The sequence below is a fragment of the Python bivittatus genome, unplaced genomic scaffold, assembly GCF_059951505.1.
Source record: "Python bivittatus isolate LINGU-HERP-01145 unplaced genomic scaffold, Pbiv_v1 ctg000080_np1212, whole genome shotgun sequence".
NCBI classification, from domain to species: domain Eukaryota; kingdom Metazoa; phylum Chordata; class Lepidosauria; order Squamata; family Pythonidae; genus Python; species Python bivittatus.
In genome coordinates, this window is record NW_028277035.1 from 63,624,636 (window position 1) to 63,636,421 (window position 11,786).

The 11,786-nt window shown below is 38.1% G+C and overlaps 1 protein-coding gene across 6 annotated transcripts in view; it reads left to right on the forward strand.

Moving 5' to 3' along the window:
- Positions 1-11,181, forward strand: part of PLXNA1 (plexin A1) — a 372,167-nt gene extending 360,986 nt beyond the window's left edge. For all 6 annotated transcript variants that reach the window (XM_088134264.1, XM_088134267.1, XM_088134268.1 and 3 more), the window contains one exon: positions 2,652-11,181. In XM_088134264.1, coding sequence (XP_087990390.1) covers positions 2,652-2,747 — 96 coding nt within the window. In that variant the 3' untranslated portion in view covers positions 2,748-11,181. The remainder of the gene's footprint in view (positions 1-2,651) is intronic.
- The last annotated feature ends 605 nt before the right edge of the window (positions 11,182-11,786 follow it).

Here is an 11,786-nt window from a genome sequence, read left to right on the forward strand (position 1 = left end):
CAAGTATCTCTCTTTTTCTTCCTGTTCTCCATGCTGTTTTCTTTTTTACCCTGTTGCTCCCAGAAGGGCAGCAGAACAAACAGGCACCAAGCAGGTTGTAGAATCTTTCCCAACTCTCAAACTTTAGTGATACTCTCCACGTGAATCAGGAGCAAAGGAGATTTGGGAGAGCCTCTCATTCCCATTCAGGTCTCCAGTACCTTTAAGATCCTAAGATTTGTCATCGGCAGCCTAATTGGTTGCTTTTGTTAACATTCAGTGTTTCAGCACCATCTAGAGGGTGCTTAGGAACAATACTTCAGGTGAGGGATTAGGCATTTGGTGGATCAAACTCTGGCCTGGATTATGCCTGTACAGATTTGCAGCAGGCCAATTTTTGTCCCAGGAAGCTATGGGATCACCTTCCCTATTTAGAAAATTTTAGCAACCAGACACAAGAAATCTTTTCCCGTAGGATAACAGCCTTAGAATATCCTCCCAACAGGGCATGAAGTTGGACTGGTTAACCCCTTTCTTGATCTTATGTTTCTACCTGGATGTGCCAGCTCTGTGGCACATAACCTCTGTACAGGTTCTTTTAATTGCTTCTTTGCAACATTTCACAAAGCCCTGGGCAGTGGTGCTGTGTGTTCTCCCTAGCATGTCCTGCACATTCAATATGGGAAGCCTAAAGGTGTCACAGCTGCTTTTAATCATGGAGAACTCATTTCCATATTACTTGTAGGGTTTGTGATGACCCTTTCCTGCTTCCAAGTAGTCAATCTATTAATTATACAAGAGTTTGTTTCCAATTATGCAGCCAATGAAATGGTTAATTGAGTTCTTTTTGATGGATGCCTTGACATTCAATTGGAAAAAAAAATACAGCTTGCACTCACAACAAATGTAACCACTATAATGGGATTTCTGATGAGATTGCATTTTAATCGTCCTTTTTAAAAAAAAATCTGGCAGTGCAATTTAAAGAGAGGTGGGGCTTTGGGGCATTTATTTTTTATCCCTCCGCTTTCTCAATCCTTTCCTGCCAAATCTTCCCTTCTCATTCACTGTCAAAAGGCCTACTTACAACATCCCACCCTTCAGTTCATTAATATGGCTGATTAAAGAATGGGTTTCCAAGAATATGTACAAATGGTGATCTGAGGGTTTTCATCTAATTCTGAGAGCAGAACTGAAATGTAGAATGCATTTTTAGCGCTCTCAGTAGGAAAGATGTTTATTATATTAATTTGACTGTGTTCCCTAATTATGTCCTTTTTCTTAGTGTCTTCAATAAAGGCCCTAAGCATGTTAAATTCCATTACTTGACTTGTTTTCTAAATGGCACTGAAGTATAAGCCTATTTAGAGGAATGAAATTTTGGTGGAAAAATTCCAGAATTGCCATTTTCCAGTATTCTAAAAACACATTTTGAATAGCAATAGGATCTTCCATCAATTGAGGCAAACCTTACTGAGACCGAATATGAAATCTACATTGGACCACTAATTTAGGTTCGTCAGCAGCAATTCTTCTTGCCTTGCCCAGGAACCAAAGATAGGGACTCATTGCCTATACGGTTTCATTCCTTAACAAAAACTATGAGGCTCAGATTCTCCTTTGGATTCACTGAGCTCAGGATCACACAAAGAGACCATTTAAAAACACTGATTATCTGAGAAATGTCTAAATGTGAACAGTAATAGATTTGAAAACAAAGTGGTTCTGCAGAAGATTGACTTAAAGGGATTCCATGGTAGGCCTTTGAATATTCTGTCAGAATATTTAACTGTTAAAGAAACAGTTTCTTTATCAGTTTCAAAGATTTCCATGACTTTCTTGGAATGTATCCCATTGTTTGTTCTTTATAATCGTCAGGGTTTATATCCATGAGGAACCATTCCCTTGTATATCTTAAACGTCAGGACAAATTTAAGCATTAAGAAAGCTTAATTTCTTAGTTTCTGGGCCTGTGTGGATGAGTTACAATCCAGGTCAACATAATGCTTGGCCTTATAGAGAAGAGCTGTTCCACCTCAGTGTGGCAAAGCATCGAGGTGGGTCCAGTCCACCTTGTTTGGCTGCTTCTCTTTGATGACAGTGGTCTCCACACAGTGCATCCTCAGAAAGCCGTTTGTCGGGATGAAGAAGGGCAGTCATTCCAATAATTGAAACAGAGAATACTTACACTTTCCTGCAGCCTTAGAGTTTCCTATGCAAATGTTGCTGCCTCTCAGACTAGGTGGTTTAAATAGCTTTTACCTGCCATATTTTGAAATCCAAATTGAGGGGGGAAAGTCTACAAGGGGAACAGTTTTAGGGGACAGTTAAGTATGTCTCTTCCTCTTGGTTGTCATGTTTCCTAGTGATCTGACAAATAAATCCAAACCATTCATTTGATCCATTCATAACATCAAGTTCCAATTTATGATCCACTAGTTCTTCCCAATCTCTTCCTATCTGTGATGTTTGGGAAAACAGCCACTTCATATTTTTCCACTGGCAACTGTGTTCCATTGTCTCCTTACTGTAGTGTTTAGCCTTTTGATGGTTCAAGAAGGATCCCTTCTGGCTCTCCTGTCTAGACAGCTCCTTGTGGAAAGTATTTCAGATTGTAGAGGATTTTTTTTTATTAGTAGTAATGCTTTACTTTCTGCTTTTTCCTTTACCAGATTTTAGCTGCTTTAGAGAAGGATGAACAGGCCCGAAGACAACGGCTGCGAAGTAAGTTGGAGCAGGCAATTGACACAATGGCCCTTAGTAGCTGAAAAGGCCGAGTTGCTGTTGCAGACTTCCTAGCAGTGGATGCTAAAAGAGAAGGGGCAAGCAAGTTGCAGCAACAAGAAAACACACAAGATATATTGGGGCCCAGCACGAAACAGTGCACAGAGTCTGCTGCGTCTTTGAACCTTTTGCACCAATTGAACGGAAGACGAACAAACCTTTAAATCATTATTATCAAAACAAATTGAACCCATCTAAGGACCTTTTGAAAGGAGTGACGTAGCAAAGAACCTGAGAGACCCAAGAGATGCGCAAGAAGAGCCGGGGGGAAAAATTCCAGCTAAACTGCTACTGTCCCTTCCCCACCAAGGCCTGCCCCAAATCTAGCAATGGAAGGTTGGGGCGTGCACTAACTTCTAGGGCAACGTTTTTACCTTATGTTTTCTTATAGCAGGCGGGTGGGCAGTCTTATCATTTTTCCCTTCTATATTTGCTTCCTTTCCTGCCTTGACTGGACAACTCAACTCTTGAATCTACTCTTCCTTTCTTCTCCCTGGCCTTCTGCCTCTAGTGTTAACTGCTATATTTGCACAATTTCCACAAGCTAATGTTTTTCTTTTAAGGATTGAAAGTGTGGGAGAGAAATGAGGGTGAGTAGAACCTAGAGAAGCAGTCCCAGGCATCCCTTATTCTTTCTACAGTTTGTCCTGTGCCATTTTTAAAATGTTATTTAGCACAGGCCAAATAAATGCTCTCATTTTGAATGCTGCTTAAAAGTGTGCTGGAGACTTAGAAACAGGAAGGCAAAAAAAAAAAAAAACTAAAATAAAAAAGAAGGATAGGCATATATGGAAACAATCTTGCCTAAAGGGAGATTTTTCTCCTCTATAAGAAGCAATCCACTTTCCCCAAATGTCCTTGCATTGGCTTTTTATAGAAGTCAGGATCAGCTTTTGTAAGCAGAGTTTAACAACTCTCTCAAAGTCGACCCCCCAGTTCTCACTGCACACACACACACACACAGACACAAATCTCTCCATGTGTAAGCTTTCAATTTAGAGGACAAAGGGATGCTTTCAGAGAAGCACTTCTCCATGTACAAGTGTCATATAGCCACAGTGAAAGGAGCTACCTATTCTAATCAGCTTTCTCAGTATTGCAGAGGAAAATGTTCTTGGTGCCAGATTTAGCAACACCAGGATCATGCAGGAGGTTTAGAGAACCGCTACTTTTGCCTGTTGAAACTGCATTGCTCCACCACATTCTGGTGGCACTCCCAATGGCAACATAAGGCCTGGTCAGATTATCAGAAGGGGAGTCTTTATCCAAAAAGGTAAAAAATGACAGAGTGTTCCATTTGCGATTTAGCTCAGATAAACATGGCATGTAATTTCCAGAATTGTTTTTATGTCAGGTGTGTGTGCGTGTGAATGTGCATGCTCATGGACATACAACTCTTTCAGATGTTGATTAGAGCATCCTCCTGTCTTCAGCAGACTATCTCCAAAAACATAAACCAGGATGAAACTTTAAAGCAAGAAATAATGGCCAGGCAACCAAATCAGAGTCTGTAACCAAGTCCTTTTTGTGTGCAACAAAATATTCCATAAGAAACGGAAATGATAACAGCTAGATCAATGGAGTGGCCCATGAGAAGGAAAGAGAGAAGTGTGGCTCTTTAATTGCGTGGAAGCACAACCATTTAGGATCTTTTTGGTATGCTGATGTCAGTGATCAGTTATGATCTCTCAGGAAAGTGTTTGGATGGTTACTTCCTTACTAGAAACTTTAAATGATCTGTGACCAACACAATATTCTTACTCCAGCTTATTATGACTTGCTTTGATTACCTAGTCTCCCTGTTTCTTTAGGCAGCAGATAAATAATAATCTCCATAGGAACAGCATAGGATTGTCCACTCACATTTAATGTTGATGTGGAGGCTAGCAGAAAAGTACCAGAGAGGTCACCGCCCCTGCCCCCCCAGTTAAATGGAGACCTGATTTCTGTTTTGTCCTATTTCCTCCAACCCAAAGATGGTAATTCCTTTCCACTCTGCTTCTGATCATTAGCTGGCTCTGAAGTTCTTGATTAGCTAACTATCTCCAGCGGAAACAAGTGTCAACATTGCAAAAGAATGGAAAGGCTGCAAAAACAGAGCTGAGACTCTTGGTTACTTCCATGTTCTCTAGGCTGAATCAGACATCTCCCATATGATTAAAGACAAGGATTTCTTTATTGCTGCCATGAAGATTTCCAAGGTATCTTGTAAAGTTTTGGAACGGAACATGTGTGTTCCTTTGTCTTATCTTGGCACAACTGAGTTAGAAGGTATCCATTATATGCAGAGTCTTTATATGTGAACTCTATACTATTGGAAAGGAGACTTTCATTTATTAAATTATGTTCAGTGGCAATTGTTGAACATCGCTACATCTCTGCAAAAGAAGTTGCCACTGTTCCCACTTTACAAGTGTAGAAATGAAGTTCAGTGAAAGGGAAATTCTCTAGCTGAGCTAGGATTTGGTTCTTGCTTTATGACCACAGTAAACCTGCTGGCCTTCCTGAATTCTGTCTGAATGTATGCTGGCCGTGGAATCATGTACCAAAGGGCAATTTATACGTTTGCTAAAATGAATTCATAAAATACATTTCCAGCCAACCAAGTGAGTCAGTTCTGACAATTCTGAAATCCCTAGTATTTTTTTTTAAGTCTCATACTAAACAGAATCACTCTATCCCATATTCCACCTTTCTTACTAGTTGTGAGAGACTCATCCCCTTTTGAGGGTTTCACTGGGATTCTTCCTGAATTTTATTTCCTTTTTTTCCCTCTTCTTTCATTTATTTCTTCACCATTCCATCAAATATTCTACTCGTTGCATTAAAACATTCAGTTCAGTTCTGAATGTAATGCTTGTTCCTATTATTTTAAGTTTACCAGTGTGTTGAAGTCACTGCCCTAATTCAACTCAGGTGACCAAATCCACCCATTTTTCAGTCTTCACCCATCTGCCTACCTAGTATCAATAAATTAAGCTGTTCTCTCAGCCTACATGGTGTTGAAAGAGAAGGTATTGTAAAACATACTAGGCCTGATCCTATCCATTCCCTTAGGAAGCAAATAAGGGGAAGAGACGGATGTGGGGTGTGTGTGTGTGTGTGTGTGTGTACACACAAAATGTTACAATCTAATTCTTATGCCTCAGTGGGGCACTGTAACTGGAGGAGTTGAAACAATATCAAATGTGGTTTTTACACTAACAGTGGAAAATACCAAATGGAAAAACATATTAACATTCCTCACCAATAGAACAATCCTTTGAATATACATCTCAAATTACTTTGTAATTTTTATTTTTTAATTATTTCTTTAATTAAAGAGAAGAAAGAAGAGAAGACAATAAAATAAAACAAACTAAAAAAATCTGTGGAGTCCTTAGATAATTCTGGATCCATAAGACCTGTGGGCTGTTGCATGACTGTGATAGAATTTAGTCTGAGTTAATCTTTTTTCAAAAGAAAAAATGCAAGTGTTGAATATTAGAGTTTTGGTTAGACTTTTTTATTTTTTGAAATTTTGGACTTAATTTGTCACTACTTGTACAAGAAACAAAAAAAAAAATTAATGTAAATTGTTTATTTCTGGAAAATGGTACTCATATAAGTCTTAAAGGACAGCTAAATGTTGCTGCACATGAAGGATACCATAATGTTTTACAGGTTCACCTCTCCAGACTTCGAAGTGTACTTGGGACTATAAACATTACATGATTTATATACTTCAAAGTGGCTTATCTTTTCACTTTACAAATTGTATCATGGATCATAAAGAAGCAAACTTGGACTTATGCATTCAAGTGATCAGAATCTTCATCTCTTTTGATTGATAGAAGCAATTTCTCTAAAAGTTACATATCCTTTTCAAGAGCTGCTTAGAATGTTAGCGCTTAAGGTTTGAAAGGGAACTTGGAGATAATCTAATCCAACCCACTGCCCAATGCAAGAATCCACTACTTCATGGCTATCCAGCTTCGGTTTAAACACTAGCAAAGGGAAGTCTACCATCTCATGAGGTAGTCTGTTCCATTACTGAACAGCTCTTAACATTAGGAAATTTATTCAATTTAAATCTACCTGTCATTTAAACCCCTTGTTTTTCATTTTGTATCCTGGAACAACACTGAACAATTCTGCCCTGTCTACTACATGACAGCTGTTCAGAAACCTCAATATGGCAGTCATCTCTCTCTTCTCTTCTCCAGGCTAAACATGCCCAGCACCTCCAACCATTCCTCGTATGTTTTTCTTTCCAGACCACTTATCTTAGTTTCTCTCCTCTGGACATGCTTCAGTTTGTCAATATTCTTCCTAATATGCAGTGCTCAGAACTGGGCGTAATATTCTAGCTGTGGTCTGACCAATATTGAATAGATGGGAGCAATTCTATTAATGTTGTTGTATTTCTGTTGATACTACTACCTAGGATTGCATTTGCTTTTTGTTTGTTTTTTCTTTTTGAAGCTATATCAGATCATTGACTCATATTAGCTTGTGATCCCTCCAGATCTTTTTGAATATATTTCTGCCCAGAATGGTCTGCTTCCCCTTCCTATATTCATACCTTTGATTTATCCTGCCCAAACATTGATTTGTCCACATTGACATTCATGTTGCTAGTTTGTACCCATTCCAGCTTGTGAAAATCCTCCTGAATTTTAAGTGTTTGCTACACCCTCATCTGTGTCATCTGAATGTTGATAAACCTACTTTCTACCCATCATCCAAATCATTTATAAATATGATGAACAGCACAAAACCTAGAATGCAGCCCTTAAGTACACCACTCAACACTTCTTTCCAAGTAAACATGGAGCAAATCAGATTTGTTGGGTACAATTGTTCAACTAAGGACATCTCCATCTAATGATAGGATAGTCTAATCCAAATTTAACATCTTTACTAAAATCTCATGAGACACTTGTTGAAAGCTTTCCTGAAGTCATGGTATACTTATGCATACACCATCCCATTATCAACTAAACCAATCACACTGTCAAAAAAGATCAGGTTGATGTGACATGACTTATTCTTGATAAACCCATGCTGGAATTTTCTTATTCGTGTTAGGTTGATCTTGGCCATTGAGTAGATCAGGACTGGATTTATATGAAGGTCCTGCAGAATGCAAAATTAAGTGATTTGGGGATTTATTCTTTTTTGAAAATCTTTGTTCAATGATTCATAGCCTGAATCATTGAAGATGATAAGACCATACTGGCCTTAATTCAACTAAATCATTACCATCATTTTGCAGTAATGTTTTGAACCCTGGGAAAAGGAGTCCTTGCCAAAAATAAATCAATAGAATAAAATTAAATTTTAAAAAAACCATGAAATGTGTGGAAAGGTCAACATTCTTCTGTACCTTCTAGGTTCTTTGCCAGGTGGACAAACTGCTTCAATTAACATAGCTGAAAAGTAATGAAACTAATCAGTTTATGACCAAGTACTTTAGATTAATCTTCAGACAGATCCTGAATTTACTGCATATTTGCAGGCATGAAGACAGCCTGGTGAATACTTTTTCATATACAAAGGCTTCACTGAAGACATAGAAAGTGGGATAGATCCATTATAGCAATATTCGGATGCAGCCATGAAAAAAGTTGTTCCTCCCCACATGTTGTGCTTTGTATTGGGGGATGCTTGTCTGTGTTTTGAGGGGTGGATGGGGGAAGTATAATTATCTGGTACTGTCTATCAGTTAGTCTGCTATTGAAGCTGAGCCAGTCACTTTCCAGACAGTGCCCGAGGCAAAAGAGAAGCTCAATGGCTGTCCCACTAACAGGAGAAAAATACATGACAAGTAGGGAAATGAACCCAGATATTCATCTTTCTCACCATGGTGCTTGTGGTTTCACTGAAAAGAAACAACTATTTGTGGGACCAGGAATTCCTCCAGTATGTTCAAAGGGTTTACAGTCAGATTCATATGGGATAGCTCTAATGAATAAATGGAGCATTTCTTTAAACTCTTTAATTGCAATTTCAAACCCTGCACTATCAGGATTTGAGCTCATGTGTATAAAGCCCTGTGTAGGCTTCCACGCTGCAGACAGTTATGCTGTACTTCTGGGGACTGGCTATTCACTGATGTCACCATGCAACTTACAGAGTTGATCATCTTTGCTTGCAAATGGAGTTGTTCACTTCTTTGTACTACTCTAATGGGCCTCTTGGGGATGTAATTTGTGTTTATCTGAGTCACTCTTTTTAAATCATTCAACCAATGAATTGCAATAATCCAGTGTTTCAATTAGGTTAACATTCTTCAATATGAGAGTGAACCTGCGTGCACCTCAAGTTCAGTTCCCCTCCCAGTCTACCTCCATACTAAACAATTGGTATTTTTGCATGCCTAATAATTTAAATAAACATCTCACCTGATGGTTCAATATCAACCCCATGAGTTCATTGAATAGATGAGGAAGGTTGACATTACTGTCCTGCTGAAAGTTTTGAAATGTGAAGTGGACTCATAACACCCACTTGAGTAGAACTTACTAGTCAACATACTGATGTCCTTTTTTTAGTGCCCATGGAAAATAAGTATTTTGAAACATATTAGGCCAGTTTTCTTTTTCTTGGTGCATCCTTTTGATAGCACCACCCATTTTTTTTCTTGCGGGTAAATGAGGCCCGTTTGTTGGTAACTCCATCTAAAGTTAGCTTATGAAGCAATTTCATAATAATGTATGAAGTAAATTAGCTTATAAAGTAACTTTCTTAGTGAAGGATTCATTGTTTGAAAAGCTAGACATCTTTTTTGTGGGCATTTGACCATTTTCTTTGTTGCTCATCTAATCTGTTTTAGTTTACTGTATTCAAAATCGTCATGCTTCTGATAACCACATTCCTAAATGGAATGAGGATTATTCATAGCCTGCTTGTGCAATTCCTTGAAACATCTGGCTACCTCATCTTGGATAACATGGACTTTTCATCTTATTCAGTAGGACCATTCTCGTGTTCCTAAGCAATGATTCCCTTAGCTTTTCACTTCCTTTGGTGGTGGTGTATAAGCTGTCCTTTCTTATTGCCACTTATTTCTCTTGAGGGTCTGTTCTTCTCATATAACTGTTTATAGTTTCTTTCCTATTAAGAGTGGGATTAACAGTGAGGAGGGGCAGAATGAATTTACTTTCCACAAGTATAAATATTTTATTAGGGTTTTTTTCATCAGGTTATGTTGACCCCTGATGCACCTGGTTATACAAATACTCTGCCAAGATAATGTCAGAGGCTTTAACAGCAATATTGAATCCCCAGAAGCTTCTGTAGTTAAGCAGTTATTTTAATTGTAGTCATTCATGTCATTACAATAGGCAAGATCTTTTGATATGCATTTTGACTGACACTCAAATGAGCATATAAGAAAGTTGTATACATAAGCAGGAAAGCCTTGGATTAGCATATCTACACAAAAATCCTTCAAAAACAAAACAGTGGAATGTTAAAATGGTAATACTGATACTGAATAAATAGATATTATCCAAATAGATATCCCAACATATTTTTCTAAGTAAAGTTAGCCCAAGGATTCCTAAAAGCATCAAATATCAGAAACGAGTATTTATCATGTCACTTTTTAAAATTGCAGTTGTGTTACACCAATTGATTCCCACCAATATTATTTGTGATTCCTACCAACAAATCTGGTGTCCACTCCAGCATCAATGACTTGATAAATTCTTCATTATTTGAGTACCTTTCTAGGAAAAGATGCATATGAAATATCTTTAGTTCTTCAGGTACTAGTTCAGGTTTTACATTCATTGTTGATATGTTTACTCATATTTCACTTCCTCCCCTATGTCCTTAGTCTCCCATCCCTTGGGTTCTTAAATATGAATGCTGTTTTAGGACAGAAAACTATGGGAATGGGTTGAAGGATCACCTGAATAGAAAGATGTTGAAGGCACTTTGGTTAATAAATGATCTAGATCGAAAAATGCACAGATCTGAGAAAATGGTTTGAGAGAGCTAATTTGAGAAAACCTTCTTGTTCCCTTGAACCACTGGCTTTTCTTCAAAGTTCATAGTTTTCTAACATAAGAAATCCCTTAACATGTGAGAATGACAAATCATTTGTCTTCAATATTTGGTTGCACTCCAAAATGTACAAAATTACAGGAGTCTAATAACATTTTTAATAACATTCTAATAACCAAATCCTATGTCAGCTCCATACTTTGGACTGTTTACATAGGGCAGCTGGTGCTGATTCTACTTTCAACTTCTAGGCAGACAGCCTGAAGGACAAACCACAGCTCCGTGCAGCAGGGTTTACAAATTTATCGTAGGGTTTTTTTGTTTTTTTTGTTTTGCACATCTGCTCCAAAAAAAAAAAAAATTATACAGGGAGTAAGTACTTCCAGCTCCTTGGAACTGGAAGGTTTAGGGACAGTTCCAAAAGGTGGAACAGGGGAGTGGGTACACTGGAGAAGATAGTGAGCTAATCCCTTTTCCCATTGTGATGTTCCTCTTTTCAGCACTTTCGGTACTTCTTTGGGCTGAAGATATATTCCAGCACTGTATGGGCTGCCATTCACACTTATTTCTAAGGAATGTCAAGGCTGCAGTTAACTGTCCTTTAAGAAACGGGAAAGGGGGAGGTATGGGAGGGGAGGCAGAGAGGAAACCATAAAAAACAAAGAATTTTAATAGTAAAATTTAAAAAAAATTAAATCATGATAACTTTATGTGATTGTTTCAGACTTGAAGCAACTGTGCCAGTGTGGCAGGTCGGCACCCTTTGGTTGTGTAAATATCCTGCTATTTCCTATTTTAATGTTCTTCAGATTTAGTACTTGTAAATAAACACACATTAAGAAGAGATTAAACATTTTTGCTATAGAACGTGTCTTGTCTGGCTTTGTGAATATCAGTTTTTGATTTGGAAGAAACTTGGGAAAATGAAAGTGACATGAGGCAAGGGATAACCTTTGCAGTAATTTGCACGTTCCTGTAGCCTGTTCAGTCTTGGCCGCAATGTTTTGTACTCACCAATCGTTCCTTTA